The following is a 15,922-nucleotide window of genomic DNA, read 5'->3' as shown; positions in this document are numbered from 1 at the left end:
TTGCAGGTCCTGACTGAAAAACAGTAGCGCGTTTGGATAGTGGCCGGTCACAGTACTATGAGACTCAGGCTCGTGCACGAGTTGACTCCATGTTTTTATTCTTTCGTCTTTGAACGAACACCACCACTCCCGGTCGGAATATTATCGCTTTTTTTATGAGAAAAATGGCATAAAAATTGATTTTAAACAGCGGTTGACATGCTTCGAAGTACGGTAATGGAATATTTAGAATTTTTTGGTCACGAAATGCGTTGTGCGCGTGACCCTTCGTCACCCTTGGATAGTGTCTTCAACGCACGAACAAAACGCCGCTATTTGGATATAACTATGGATTATTTTGAACCAAACCAACATTTGTTATTGAAGTAGAAGTCCTGGGAGTGCATTCTGACGAAGAACACCAAAGGTAATCAAACTTTTCTAATAGTAAATCGGAGTTTGGTCAGGGCTAAACTTGGTGGGTGTCAAAATAGCTAGCCGTGATGGCCGGGCTATCTACTCAGAATATTGCAAAATGTGCTTTCACCGAAAAGCTATTTTAAAATCGGACACCTCGATTGCACAAAGGAGTTCTGTATCTATAATTCTTAAAATAATTGTTATGTTTTTTGTGAACGTTTATCGTGAGTAATTTAGTAAATTCACCGGAAGTGTTCGGTGGGAATGCTAGTTCTGAACGTCACATGCTAATGTAAAAAGCTGGTTTTTGATATAAATATGAACTTGATTGAACAAAACATGCATGTATTGTATAACATAATGTCCTAGGCGTGTCATCTGATGAAGATCATCAAAGGTTAGTGCTGCATTTAGCTGTGGTTTTGTTTTTTGTGACATTATATGCTAGCTTGAAAAATGGGTGTCTGATTATTTCTGGCTGGGTACTCTGCTGACATAATCTAATGTTTTGCTTTCGCTGTAAAGCCTTTTTGAAATCGGACAGTGTGGTTAGATAAAGGAGAGTCTTGTCTTTAAAATGCTGTAAAATAGTCATGTGTTTGAAAAATTGAAGTTTTTGTATTTTTGAGGAATTTGTAATTCGCGCCACGCCTATCATTGGATATTGGAGCAGGTGTTCCGCTAGCGGAACGTCTAGATGTAAGAGGATAAACTTGAATGACAAAAAAAAACGTGACGCAGAGGTGAAACACACTACTCAAAACTAATCACCCCCTATCACGCCCTGACCTACTCTACCGTAGAAAATAACATCTTACTATGGTCAGGACGTGACAGTTACCAATTGTTTTCTTGGTGACTATGGTCCCAGCTGCCTTGAGATCAAAGAGGAGTGGGACAAAATCCCTCCTGAGATGTGTGCAAACCTGGTGGCCCACTACAAGGAACATCTGACCTCTGTGATTGCCAACAAGGGTTTTGCCACCAAGTACTAAGTCATGTTTTGCAGAGGGGTCAAATACTCATTTCCCTCATTAAAATGCTAATCATTTTATAACATTTTTGACATGTGTTTTTCTGGATTTTTTTGTTGTTATTCTGTCTCTCACTGTTCAAATAAACCTACCATTAAAACTATAGACTGATCATTTCTTTGTCAGTGGGCAAACGTACAAAATCAGCAGGGGATCAAATACTTTTTTCCCTCACTGTAATGATGCTGCCACCACAAAGACCTCATCTTTCCCTAAATAATTTAATCTATATTGTTGATTAATACAGTAGTGGTGTATACAGATCACATCATCACACAGTAAATGGTTAAATGAAGCTGTGTAGATTCTAGGCCTGGTTGTTGATGAGGTTTGTTCCAAAGTAATGGCTAATGGACAGGAAGTACTGTCTAGCTGGCTGATCTAGAAGGTACCATGCTACTGTAAGGGCAGGCAGGCTGGGGTCACTCAGGTTTCAGCCGGGCTGTAACACAATGACATTGTATTTTCTGACCTTACTCTCAGCCAGCCTCGATCCAGACCAGACATGCTAGCTAGCTACAGTCAGCCAGGCTCTCTCTCTCTCTCTCTCTCTCTCTCTCTCTCTCTCTCTCTCTCTCTCTCTCTCAGTATCTCTTTGTTGCTCTGCCTGCTCTCTCTCAGCTCTCTATCAGCTCTCTCTATGCTCTCTTTCTCTGCTCTCTCTCCATATCTCTGCTCTCCATCTCTGCTCTCTCTCTCTCTCTCTCGTATCTCACCCTACCCTCGCTATCCCTCGCCCTCCCTCTCTCTGTTCTCCTTCTCTATCTCCATCTCGCTCCCTCCATCTTTTCTGACTCACTCTGCAATACATGTATTTAATTCAACAACATGAATGTATCATGGTCTAGCTCTCAGAGCCATACTGCCATCAGCTAATTCAGAGAATATTATAAAGTAGAGGAGTAGAAACGCACACAGCCTCAGGCCTTATGGCCAACAGATACACCCATCAGATGAAGAAGGAATATGATTTAACAACTACAGAGCCAGAGGCAAACTGATATTCTATCCTCTTCTCTCCTCATTTCTTCTCCTACTCTCTCACATCTCCTCTCCTCATTTCTTCTCCTACTCTCTCACATCTCCTCTCCTCCTCTCTCACATATCCTCTTCTCATTTCCTCTCCTCTCCTCTGCTCTCCTCTCCTCTCCTCTCCTCCTCACCTTTCTCCTCTCCTTTCTGTTCCTCTCTCTCCTCTTCTGTCCTTTCCGTTCCTCTCCTCCCTCTACTCCCTTTCCATTCCTCTCCTCTCTCTCTGTCCTCTCCTCTCTCTCTGTCCTCTCCTCGCTCTGTCCTCTCCTCGCTCTGTCCTCTCCTCTCTCTCTGTCCTCTCCTCTCTCTCTGTCCTCTCCTCCCCTTGCTCTCTCCTCTACTCCCTCTCCTTTCTTCTCTTCTCCTCCTCTCTCCTCTCCTTTAAATCTCAGTTTAGTGGTACTGTCGCTTTTAATAATTTATTGGTAGAATGAGTTGTTGCTGCTAGGCCAGTATCTGACATGTTTTCTTAAAGAGACGTTTCACACGACCTTTACTCTCCCTTTACTCTTTATGGTCTATAAAATCACTGCGTAATCCTCACAGACAAAGACGTTTATTAGGGTAATGAACAAGATGAGTTACTTTACCACACATTTATCTATTTCATACACCTGATTTAGCTACAGATGAGACGCAAACTAGGTCCAGGAGAGATACTTGTGTAGTGTAAAGAGACAGATCTAGATTCAAATCTGTCTTTTAAGAGACGTCTCCCAAACTACCTCTGCATGTCGCCATCTACACCACATACCCCCCCTCCCCTGAGTGGTGCAGTGTAAAGACAATAGCTCTCCCACGACACATGTCCCTGCAAAAAAATATTCACACATTTTAGTGAATCATTGCATTAATCAAGTGTGACTTTGCAAGGTGTCGAAAGCGTTCTACAGGGATGCTGGCCCATCTTGACTCCAATGCCTCCCATATTTTTGTCAAGTTGGCTGTATGTCCTTTGGGGGGGTGGACCATTCTTGATACACACAGGAAACTGTTGAGTGTGAATAACCCAGCAGCGTTGCAGTTCTTGAAACCAACCAGTGAACCTGGCACCTACTAACATACCCCCGTTTAAAGGCACTTCAATCTTTTGTCTGGCCTATTCACCCTCTGAATGGCACACATACACAATCCATGTCTCAATTGTCTCAAGGCTTAAAAATCCTTCTTTCACCTGTCTCCTCGCCTTCATCTACACTAATTTAAGTGGATTTAACAAGTGACATCAATAAGGTATCATAGCTTTTACCTGGATTCACCTGGTCAGTCTATGGCATGGAAAGAGAAGGTGTTCTTAATGTTTTGTATACTCAGTGTCTATACATGATATTTACAGTATGATAATAGCTGCACTCACATGAATCAAGAATATAGCTTTGTCCACACCACATCTAAGGCTAGTGTAAAAGTTGCAAATCTAATGTTAAAGAGAGATAGATCTCACTAGACATATTTTACTAACATATATCCCCCTGAAAACGAGTTGCTTTAAACATGGTACTTGGCTCGTGGGTTCATTCTGTATACAGAGTAAAGGAGAGGTCAACAAACCTCTATCACTGTCTGTAACCACTATCTTATGCAAGCCTTTACTCGCCTGCCTTGGGGGAGGTGCCTCCACAGTATTCCACAGAATATCTGCACACAGACTAGACTTAAAAGCCGGGTCTGTTTGTTTTACTCTTTAGACTAGCAGAACCCGTTTGTTTTACTCTTTAGACTAGCCCAGGTAGTCCTGCAGTAATGGAGCCTGGGTCGACCGTGAGTGCAGTGAGGAGTAGCAGGGTTCTGTGTGGCACAGAGATACGGCCTGCTCTGATTGTCATCAAGGAGGGAAAGATACACAAAATCCTCCCAGACTCTAGTGGTTCTACCGGGGATACTGCTGCTGGCTGTGAGGTAGGCTTTGATTGGCTCTCTGGCTTCTGCTCAATTTGGTGTTTTTATTGTTATTTTTTTGTGTTAATTATTATTTTGTTTGTTCAGAATGTTTGCATAATGATTTCCTTTGAAGACAAAACACTTCCCAGTTCAACTAGGTCTCACAGTCTCACGTCAGAATTAGACGTTCATCTATGTTTCTCAAAACGTCACATTTTGAAGTTGTTGCAAACTTCAAATTTCGAAGTGTTTTATGTTAAGTTTAGGTATTAATGCAACATTTTTAAGGTTAGGGTTAAGTTCAGGCATTAACTCAGAATGGTTAAAGTTTGGGATAGGTTTAAAACAAAAACCTCAACAACAAAAAATTATAGCTGGATTTGAACTTGTGACCTTTGGAATCAGAGGCAGATTCACCCACTATCCTTGTCCACAGCACTTTACCAAATCCAAAACCTACTGGAACGTAACGGCGCTCACAGTTACCCCTAATGGCCGGTTTCCACATCCTCAAACATGGATGGAAGTTAAATACTGAATTAAGCTAGCAGTGTTATTAAAAGTCTTATTGAAATGTTCAGTTAAAGTTTTAAGCAGGGCTTGTAACCAAAATGTTTTTCTCATCATTTTATTTGTTCTGTTCCACTGTTCCAACCAGCAAAATAAAGTTCTGAACCAACATCGAAAGGTTAATCCTTTCTTCTCTAGTTAAAAATCTCTCTCCCTAATTTCTGAATCACGCTGTAACAACAGTAGGCTACTCTGCTTCCAAGGGGAAAGGGCCTACAAAGGTTAGCCTGTAGGCCTAATTGAATAAAATTTAAAAGCAGATTAATTAAGAGGCTGTCTACACCTTGAATTTGTGATTCACCACCATTCTCACACTCCGTGCGCGCATGTGCACTTGCTGCTGAGGAGAGCAAGAGAAAGTTGCACAGTAGCCTGCATTTGACCAGCCAACATTCTTCTCATCTGAGTCCACTACAATATACCCATTTGCCCTCAAACTGTCGTTTTACTTCAATTAAAAACATTTGGAGGCCATTTTAAAAATGGAGGCCATTTTAATTGAAGTAAAGATGGAGGCCATTTTAAAGATGGAGGCCATTTTAATTAAAGTAAAGATGGAGGCCATTTTAAAGATGGAGGCCAGTTTAATTGAAGTAAAGATGGAGGCCATTTTAAAGATGGAGGCCATTTTAATTAAAGTAAAACTCAGGCTACTGTGCAACTTTCAGGTAGGATTGTCCCGCTCCCCCTCCCTGCCCATCATTATGCACACCTGTCACCTTCGTTATGTGTGTCAGCGCTCATTGGACTCACCTGGACTCCTTCACGTTTTGATTGCCTTCCCTACATCTGTCTGTTGCTCTGTTTCATCCCCCATGTCAGCATTAATGTTGTTTTGTTTCCCCTGTCCAGATGCTGTCCGTATTCTGTTTCATGTCCGTTGTTCCATTAAATGTTCACTCCTTGTACTTGCTTCTCATCTCCCAGTGTCTGTCGTTAGAAGGATACAATTTTGGAACTTACATTTATTTTTGTATTTATAATAATTAGTTTTATCATTCTTATTATTGTATATATTGTTATTATCGTAACCCTATTTATTAATAAAAAAAAACAGTTATTTAAATATGCAAAATGTGTTTTGTTTAATTCTGTTGAGATGTTAAAGTAAGTTAATTGCGTGATCAGTATTTAGTTTAAAATGTAAAATAAATAACAGTAGGCTATTGCTGCCATTTGTTGGGTACAATAGCCGCTAGCCTTTGTTGTTAATTGCTGTAATATAGCCTATTCAAAACTTTTTGTGAAGGTTTAAACCAGTTCCCAAGTGTTTTATGTTTAATTCTGTTGAGCCATTTTCTTTGGCCAAATTAAGTTCCAACTGTAATGCTGTGGTTGCCGTAATATAATATAACAACCTGCTCCTATTTTCCCTATAAACTTTGGATATTACCCTAATAAAGTTTACAAACTTTGTGAAGGTATGGTGTGGCAATTATTAAGAATTAGCTATCGCAGAAAAAAAAATCTAAGAATGTTTTTAGGCCTAGCAGAGTTATTTCTATAATGTAATAATATTGTCACAGGCCGGCTCATAGCCTGTGGCAAAAATGAGGGGACATCAACAACACGTATAGGCCAATCAAAAGGTTCTTTATTGTAAACAAAAACTATTAACTTTAAACAAAGAAAAAGGAATGAGGTGTGGAAATGTCATAATGTAGGGTGTATGTAAGGTGCATGGATGCATGAATCTGTGTGTGTGAACATGACTGAGTGGAAACTAAGTAAACCTACAAAGGAACAAACAAAACAGGATCATACCTGGAGGAGCAGAGAGAGAGAGAGAGAGAGAGAGAGAGAGAGAGAGAGAGAGAGAGAGAGAGAGAGAGAGAGAGAGAGAGAGAGAGAGAGAGAGAGAGAGAGGAGAGAGAGAGAGAGAGAGAGAGAGAGAGAGAGATTAGTGAAGCAGCAGGTTTAAAAACCCTGGCTCCAATCACGCCAGCTCCAATCACTAACGACCCTCCTCTGCCTGCAGGAGGAACCGCCCCTGCACTGCAGAATCAAAATCAAATCAAATCAAAATCAAATCAAATCAAATCAAATGTATTTATATAGCCCTTCGTACATCAGCTGATATCTCAAAGTGCTGTACAGAAACCCAGCCTAAAACCCCAAACAGCAAGCAATGCATGTGAAAGAAGCACGGTGGCTAGGAAAAACTCCCTAGGAAAAACTCCCTAGAAAGGCCAAAAACCTAGGAAGAAACCTAGAGAGGAACCAGGCTATGAGGGGTGGCCAGTCCTCTTCTGGCTGTGCAGGGTGGATATTATAACAGAACATGGTCAAGATGTTAAAATGTTCATAAATGACCAGCATGGTCAAATAATAATAATCATAGTAGTTGTCGAGGGTGCAACAAGCACGTCCGGTGAACAGGTCAGGGTTCCATAGCCGCAGGCAGAACAGCTGAAACTGGAGCAGCAGCACGGCCAGGTGGACTGGGGACAGCAAGGAGTCATCATACCAGGTAGTCCTGAGGCATGGTCCTAGGGCTCAGGTCCTCCGAGAGAAAGACAGAAAGAGAGAAAGAGAGAATTAGAGAGAGAATATTTAAATTCACACAGGACACCGGATAAGACAAGAGAAATACTCCAGATGTAACAGACTGACCCTAGCCCTCCGACACATAAACTACTGCAGCATAAATACTGGAGGCTGAGACAGGAGGGATCAGAAGACACTGTGGCCCCATCCGATGATACCCCCGGACAGGGCCAAACAGGCAGGATATAACCCCACCCACTTTTCCAAAGCACAGCCCCCACACCACTAGAGGGATGTCTCCAACCACCAACTTACCGTCCTAAGACAAGGCCGAGTATAGCCCACAACGATCTCCGCCATGGCACAACCCAAGGGGGGGGCGCCAACCCAGACAGGAAGACCACGTCAGTGACTCAACCCACTCAAGTGATGCACCTCTCCCATGGACGGCATGGAAGAACACCAGTAAGCCAGTGACTCAGCCCCTGTAAAAGGGTTAGAGGCAGAGAATCCCAGTGGAAAGAGGGGAACCGGCAAGGCAGAGACAGCAAGGGCGGTTCGTTGCTCCAGCCTTTCCGTTCACCTTCACACTCCTGGGCCAGACTATACTTAATCATAGGACCTACTGAAGAGATAAGTCTTCAGTGAAGACTTAAAGGTTGAGACTGAGTCTGTGTCTCTCACATTGGTAGGCAGACCATTCCATAAAAAGAGGAGGGGCCGTGACAATATAATGCTTATCTTTTATAGTAAATATTCTGACAGAAAATGTATGATTTAGCCTCCTTCTGTATGCCTTTAACTGTATAGCAGATTCATTAGGCCCTAATCTATGGATTTCACATGATTGGGAATACAAAAAGTTGTGGCGTGGGCCAGAAAACCAGTCAGTATTTGGTGTGACCACTATTTGCCTCATGTTGAATTACATCTCCTTCGCATAGAGTTGGTCAGGCTGTTGATTGTGGCCTGTGGAATGTTGTCCCACTCCTCTTCAATGGCTGTGCGAAGTATCTGGATATTGCTGGGAACTGGAACACGCTGTCATTCCAAACATCCCAAACATGCTCAATGGGTGACATGTCTGGTGAGTATGCAGGCCATGGAAGAACTGGGACATTTTCATCTTCCAGGAATTGTGTACAGATCCTTGCTACATGGGGCTGTGCATTATCATGCTAAAACATGAGGTGATGGCAACGAATGAATGGCACGACAATGGACCTCAGGATCTCGTCACGGTATCTCTGTGCATTGAAATTGCCATCGATAAAATGCAATTGTGTTTGTTGTCAGTAGCTTATGCCTGCCCATACCATAACCTCACTGCCACCATGGGGCACTCAATCCGGACATAGCCCATCCAAAAACATGGATGAACAGAGAATTCGTATCATGCTGACAGCCCGTACTGCAGCATTCAATGTCAGCAGAATGAACCCAGACAACTCGGTGGCGTGCAACGTGTACAAGCAAGTAGCTACGAGCCTCGCAAATCCATTAAGGAAGCAAAAAGACAACCTCAAACTTGTATTTATGTTCAACAACTCAGACTCATGTGGCAAGTGGCAAGGACTACAGACTATCACGGACAACAAAGGCAAATCCAGCTATGTGGTGCCCAACAAAGTCTCCTTCCCAGACGAGCTTGACACATTCTACGCTCGCTTTGAGACAGACAATACCGAGCCGTCCAGGAAGGCTCTCGCTGCTCCGGACGACCAGGTGCTTTTGCTCTCTGAAGCTGACGTGAGGAAAACTTCAAAAGAGTGAATGCCCAGGTGGCATCCCTGGCCACGTCCTGAGAGTGTGCGCTGAGCAGCTGGCGGGCTCCTTCTCTGACATCTTCAACCTGACCCTGTACCAGGCTGTAGTCCCCACCTGCTTTATGGAGACCACCATCATCCCAGTGCCCCAAAAAAACAAGGTGAAATGCCCAAATGACTATCGCCCCATCACACTCACCCCTGTCGTCATGAAGTGCTTCGAGAGGCTGGCCGTGGCCAGCATGCCAGGTACACTGGACCCACTCCAAGATGCCATTTCCATCGCTATTCACATGGCCGTAACACATCTGGACAAGAGAAACACCTATGTGAGAATGCTGTTCATTGACTACAGTTCAGCATTCAACAGTAGCATTCCCTCCAAGCTCGACATCAAGCTCAGAGCCCTGTATTTTTGGACAGCACACTGCAACTGGATCCTGGACTTTCCTGATGGGCAGACCACAGGCTGTGAAGATTGGTAAAAACACCTCCTCCACACTGACCCACACACCCCCCAGCCACGAGCTGTTTACTCCTTGACCATAAGGCAGATGTTATCGGCGCATGAGGTCTGATACCAACAGCCTCAGTTTCTATTTACAAACCATCAGACTGCTGAACACTTGAAATGGACTGACCAAATCAAATCAAATGTTATTTGCTGCTGAATACAACAGGTGTAGACCTTACAGTGAAATGCTTACTTACAAGCCCTTAACCAACAATGCAGTTTAAAAATATATATATAAGTTAAGCAAATATTTACTAAATGAACTAAAGAATGGGGGGGGGGGGTCAATGCAAATAGTCCGGCTAGCCATTTGATTAACTGTTCAGCAGTTTTATGGCTTGGGGTCAGACGCTGTTAAGGGGCATTTTGGACCTAGACTTGGTGCTCCGGTGCCGCTTTCCGTGCGGTAGTAGAGAGAACAGTCTATGACTCGGGTGGCCTTCCTCTGACACCGCCTGGAATAGAGGTCCTGGATGGCAGGAAGCTTGGCCCCAGTGATGTACTGGGCCATACGCACCAACTATCATGGTCCAAACGTAGTAAGACAGTTGTGAAGAGGGCATGACAATGCATATTCCCCCTCAGGAGAAACTGCTTTGGACCATGATAGCCCTCTGTAGTGCCTTGCGGTCAGATGCCAAGCAGTTTCCATACCAAGCGGTGATGCAACCAGTCAGGATGGTCTCGATGGTGCAGCTGTAAAACTTTTTGAGGATCTGAGGACCCATGCCAAATCTTTTCAGTCTCCTGAGGAGGAATAGGCATTGTCGTGCCATTTTCACAACTCTGTTGATGTGTTTGGACATGAGAGTTTGTTGGTGATGTGGAGATTAGTCCCAGGGTCCTTAGCTTAGTGATGAGATTTGAGCGCACTATGGTGTTCAATGCTGAGCTGTAGTCAATGAACAGCATTCTCACCTAAGTGTTCCTTTTGTCCAGGTGGGAAAGGGCAGTGTGGAGCGCAATATAGATTGCGTCATCTGTGGATCTGTTGGGGCGCTATGTGATTTGGAGTGGGTCTAAGGTTTTTGGGATGATGGTGTTGATGTGAGCCATGACCAGCCTTTCAAAGTACATCATGGCTACAGACGTGAGTGCTACGGGTTGGTAGTCATTTAGGCTGGTTACCTTGGCACTCTTGGGCACAGGGACTGGTCTGCTTGAAACATGTTGGTATTACAGACTCGGTCAGGGACAGGTTGGAAATGTCAGTGAAGACATTTGTCAGTTGATCAGCACGTCCTGGTAATACATCTGGCCCTGAAGCCTTGTGAATGTTGACCTGTTTAAAGGTCTTACTAACATCGGCTACAGAGAGCGTGATCAACAGTCGCCCGGAACAGCTGGTGCTCTCATGCATGCTTCAGGGTCGCTTGCCTCGAAGCGTGCATAGAAGTCATTTAGCTCGTCTGGTCGGCTCGTGTTACTGGGCAGTTCGCATCTGGGCCTTCCGTTGTAGTTTGTAAAATTTTGCAAGCCCTGCCACATCCGACGAGCATCATGGCTGGTGTGGAAGGATTCAATCTTAGTACTGTATTGATGATTTGCCTGTTTGATGGTTTGTCGGAGGGCATAGCGGGATTTCTTATTAGCGTCAGGGTGAGTGTCCCGCTCCTTGAAAGCGGCAGCTCTAGCCTTTAGCTCACTGCGGATGTTGCCTGTAATCCATGGCTTCTGGTTGGGGTATGTACATACGGTCACTGTGGGGACGATGTCATCTATGCACTTATTGATGAAGCTGGTGACTGATGTGGTATACTCCTCAATGCCATCGGATGAATCCCGGAACATATTCCAGTCTGTAATAGCAAAACAGTCCTGTAGCTTAGTATCCGCGTCATCTGACCACTTCCGTATTGAGCGAGTCACTGGTACTTCCTGTTTTAGTTTTTGCTTGTAAACAGGAATCAGGAGGATAGAATTATGGTCAGATTTGCCAAATGGAAGGTGAGGGAGAGCTTTGTATGTGTCTCTGTGTGTGGAGTAGATGTGAATGTGTCACACCCTGATCTGTTTGCCCTGTCTTTGTGCTTGTCTCCACCACCCTCCAGGTGTCGCCCATCTTCCCCATTATCCCCTGTGTATTTATACCTGTGTTCTCTGTTTGTCTGTTGCCAGTTCGTTTTGTTTGTGAAACCTACCAGTGTTTGTTCCCCTGCTCCTGTCTGTTTCCTTGCTCCTGTTTTCTAGTCCTTCCTGGTTTTGACCTTCTGCCTCCCCTGGCCCTGAGCCTGCCTGCCATTTTGTACCTTACCCCACCTTTCTGGATTATTGACCTCTGCCTGCCCTGACCCTGAGACTGCCTGCCGTTCTGGACCCTTTATACCTTCTCTGGATTATTGACCCCTGCCTGCCTTGACCTGTATTTTGCTTGTCCCTGTCGTTAGTAATAAACTTTTGTTTCTTCTAAGCTGTCTGCATCTGGGTCTTACCTTAAACGTGTTATAAGGTGGTTTAGAGTTTTTTTTCCGTTGGTTGCACATGTGACATGCTGGTATAAATGAGCTAAAACTGAGCGCCGCCTCAGGATGAGCATTATCTTGTTTGCTTATGCCCTGATACAGCTCCAGTTGTTATTGACAAATAGGCACAGATCACCGCCCCTCGTCTTACCGTAGGTAGCTGTTCTGTCTTGTCAATGCACGGAAACCCCAGCCAACTGTATATTATCCATGTCGTCGTTCAGACACGACATGGTGAAACATAAGATGTTTTTAATGTCCCGTTGGTAGGATAGTCTCAAATGGATTTCATCCAGTTTATTCTCCAATGATTGCACATTGGCCAATAGGACGGATGGTAGAGGCGGGTTACCCACTCGCCTACAAATCTCTAAAGCCACCCGGATCTGAATCCCCTGTATCCAGGCCTCCTCTTCATGTGAATGACGGGTGCAGCAGTAAATCTTTCGCATCTGACTCATTAAAGAAAAACAATGTGTCCAGTTTGAAGTGAGTAATCGCTGTTCTGATATCCAGAATCTCTTTTTGGTCAAAAGAGACTGTGGCAGACATGTACTCATTCACGCACTCACCTGCACAGACACCCACACATCCACACACACAAACACATCCACACACACACACACACACATAATCTCAGCAAAAAAAGAAATGTCCCTTTTTCAGGACCCTGTCTTTCAAAGATAATTCATAAAAATCCAAATAACTTCACAGATCTTCATTGTAAAGGGTTTAAACACTGGTGCCCATGCCTGTTCAATGAACCATAAACAATTAATGAACCTGCACCTGTGGAATGGTCGTTAAGACACTAACAGTTTACATACGGCAGGCAATTATGGTCACAGTTATGAAAACGTAATACACTAAAGAGGCCTTCCTACTTACTCTGAAAAACACCAAAAGAAAGATGCCCAGGGTCCCTGCTCATCTGAGTGAACATGCCTTAGGCTAGCTGCAAGGAGGCATGAGGACTGCAGATGTGGCCAGGGCAATAAATTGCAATGTCCGTACTGTGAGACACCGAAGATAGCTACAGGGAGACAGGACGGACGGCTGATCATCCTCGCAGTGGCAGACCACGTGTAACAACACCTGCACAGGATCGGTACATCCGAACATCACACCTGTGGGACAGGTACAGGATGGCAACAACTGACCGAGTTACACCAGGAATGCACAACCTCTCCTTCAGACTGTCCACAATAGGCTGAGAGAGGCTGGACTGAGGGCTTGTAGGCCTGTTGTAAGGCAGGTCCTCACCAGTCATCACCGGCAACAACATCGCCAATGAGCATAAACCCACCGTTGCTGGACCAGACCAGACTGGCAAAAAGTGCTCTTCACTGACGAGTCGCAGATTTGTCTCACCAGGGGTGATGGTCGGATTCGCATTTAACGTCGAAGGAATGAGGCATGTTGTCACGTCCTGACCAATATTTAGGTATTATTTCTATTATATTTGGTCAGGACGTGGCAGAGGTATATTTGTTTTGTATTATGGGGTTTTGTGTGTGGTGTAGTGGGGTGTATTAGTTTGGTATAGGTTCTAGGTTTGTTTTTCTATGTGTAGTTTTGGGTGCTGGACTCTCAATTGGAGGCAGGTGTTTCTAGTTGCCTCTGATTGGGAGTCCCATAAGTAGGTGTGTGTTTGTTTGGTTTTCGTGGGTAGTTGTTTTTGCACTGCGTGTTGTGTGCCTGCAAAACTGTTCCTGTCGTGTATATTGTTTTCCAGTGGATGCGTTACTCCTGTTTTGAATTAAAACATGAGCATCCATATTCCCGCTGCAGTTTGGTCTATTCAACACGGCTCTTTTTGTGACAGAACTACCCACCACCAAAGGACCACGTCCTATACCAGCCCCACGCATCAGGAGTCTAGTGTGTCAACCCAGCCTCGCCAGTCAACAGTCACCAGAGCTGCCCGCCAGTCAACAGTCGTCAGTGCTGCCCGCCAGTCAACAGTCGTCAGAGCTGCCCGCCAGTCAACAGTCGTCAGAGCTGCCCGCCAGTCAACAGTCGTCAGAGCTGCCCGCCAGTCAACAGTCGTCAGAGCTGCCCGCCAGTCAACAGTCGCCAGAGAGGTCAGACTGCCCTGAACTGCCGGAGTGGCCAGACTGCCCTGAACTGCCGGAGTGGCCAGACTGCCCTGAACTGCCAGAGTGGCCAGACTGCCCTGAACTGCCAGGGTGGCCAGACTGCCCTGAACTGCCAGGGTGGCCAGACTGCCCTGAACTGCCAGGGTGGCCAGACTGCCCTGAACTGCCAGGGTGGCCAGACTGCCCTGAACTGCCAGGGTGGCCAGACTGCCCTGAACTGCCAGGGTGGCCAGACTGCCCTGAACTGCCAGGGTGGCCAGACTGCCCTGAACTGCCAGGGTGGCCAGACTGCCCGGTTCTGCCAGAGGTGCCCGCCTGCCCTGATCTGCCAGGGTGCCCGGCCTGTCAGGATCAGCCCGAGGGGCCCTCCTGCTCTCCGGCCCAGCCCGAGGGGCCCTCCTGCTCTCCGGCCCAGCCCGAGGGGCCCTCCTGCTCTCCGGCCCAGCCCGAGGGGCCCTCCTGCTCTCCGGCCCAGCCCGAGGGGCCCTCCTGCTCTCCGGCCCAGCCCGAGGGGCCCTCCTGTCCCCCGGCCCAGCCCGAGGGGCCCTCCTGTCCCCCGGCCCGGCCCGAGGGGCCCTCCTGTCCCCCGGCCCGGCCCGAGGGGCCCTCCTGTCCCCCGGCCCGAGGGGCCCTCCTGTCCCCCGGCCCGGCCCGAGGGGCCCTCCTGTCCCCCGGGCCGGCCCGAGGGGCCCTCCTGTCGCCCGGCCCGAGGGGTCCGTCTGCCTGGCGCAGCTATCGGCTCCACCGAAGTGGGCGACGCCGAGGGTGGAGCAGGGTCCACGTCCTGCACCGGAGCCACCTCCAGGATAGGTGGGTTGGGGAGGGAGGGTGTAGCACAGTGCCGTCGTTGACGGCAGCCACCCTCCCTTCCCTCCCTTATTGTTTAGGGGGTATTGCTTTTTGGTTTTGTTGGGGTAATGGGGATTTTTTGTGTTTTCTTTTAAGGTGCATTCCGGGGTCTGCACCTTTAGGGGGGGGTAATGTCACGTCCTGACCAATATTTAGGTATTATTTCTATTATATTTGGTCAGGACGTGGCAGAGGTATATTTGTTTTGTATTATGGGGTTTTGTGTGTGGTGTAGTGGGGTGTATTAGTTTGGTATAGGTTCTAGGTTTGTTTTTCTATGTGTAGTTTTGGGTGCTGGACTCTCAATTGGAGGCAGGTGTTTCTAGTTGCCTCTGATTGGGAGTCCCATAAGTAGGTGTGTGTTTGTTTGGTTTTCGTGGGTAGTTGTTTTTGCACTGCGTGTTGTGTGCCTGCAAAACTGTTCCTGTCGTGTATATTGTTTTCCAGTGGATGCGTTACTCCTGTTTTGAATTAAAACATGAGCATCCATATTCCCGCTGCAGTTTGGTCTATTCAACACGGCTCTTTTTGTGACACATGTACTCTGGAGTGGTATCGATTTGGAGGTGGGGGGTCCGTCATGGTCTGGGGCGGTGTGTCACAGCATCATCGGACTGAGCTTGTTGTCATTGTAGGCAATCTCAACGCTGTGCATTACAGGAAGAGTGGGGTAACATCTCACAGCAAGAACTGGCAAATCTGGTGCAGTCCATGAGGACGAGATGCACTGCAGTACTTAATACAGCTGGTGGCCGCACCAGATACTGACTGCTATTTTTGATTTTGACCCCCCCCCCCCACCTTTGTTCAGGGACACATTATTCAATTT

The 15,922-nt window shown here is 46.2% G+C and overlaps 1 protein-coding gene across 1 annotated transcript in view; it reads left to right on the top strand.

Annotated features, from left to right (window-relative positions):
• Positions 1-4,078: 4,078 nt before the first annotated feature.
• Positions 4,079-15,922, top strand: part of zgc:103559 (Allantoinase, mitochondrial) — a 28,036-nt gene continuing 16,192 nt past the window's right edge. The window contains exon 1 of the mRNA XM_014123745.3: positions 4,079-4,364. Coding sequence (XP_013979220.1) covers positions 4,209-4,364 — 156 coding nt within the window. The 5' untranslated portion in view covers positions 4,079-4,208. The remainder of the gene's footprint in view (positions 4,365-15,922) is intronic.

Source organism: Salmo salar, chromosome 10, assembly GCF_965601325.2.
Source record: "Salmo salar chromosome 10, fSalSal1, whole genome shotgun sequence".
Classification (NCBI taxonomy): domain Eukaryota; kingdom Metazoa; phylum Chordata; class Actinopteri; order Salmoniformes; family Salmonidae; genus Salmo; species Salmo salar.
This window is presented reverse-complemented; position numbering and strand designations above follow the sequence as displayed.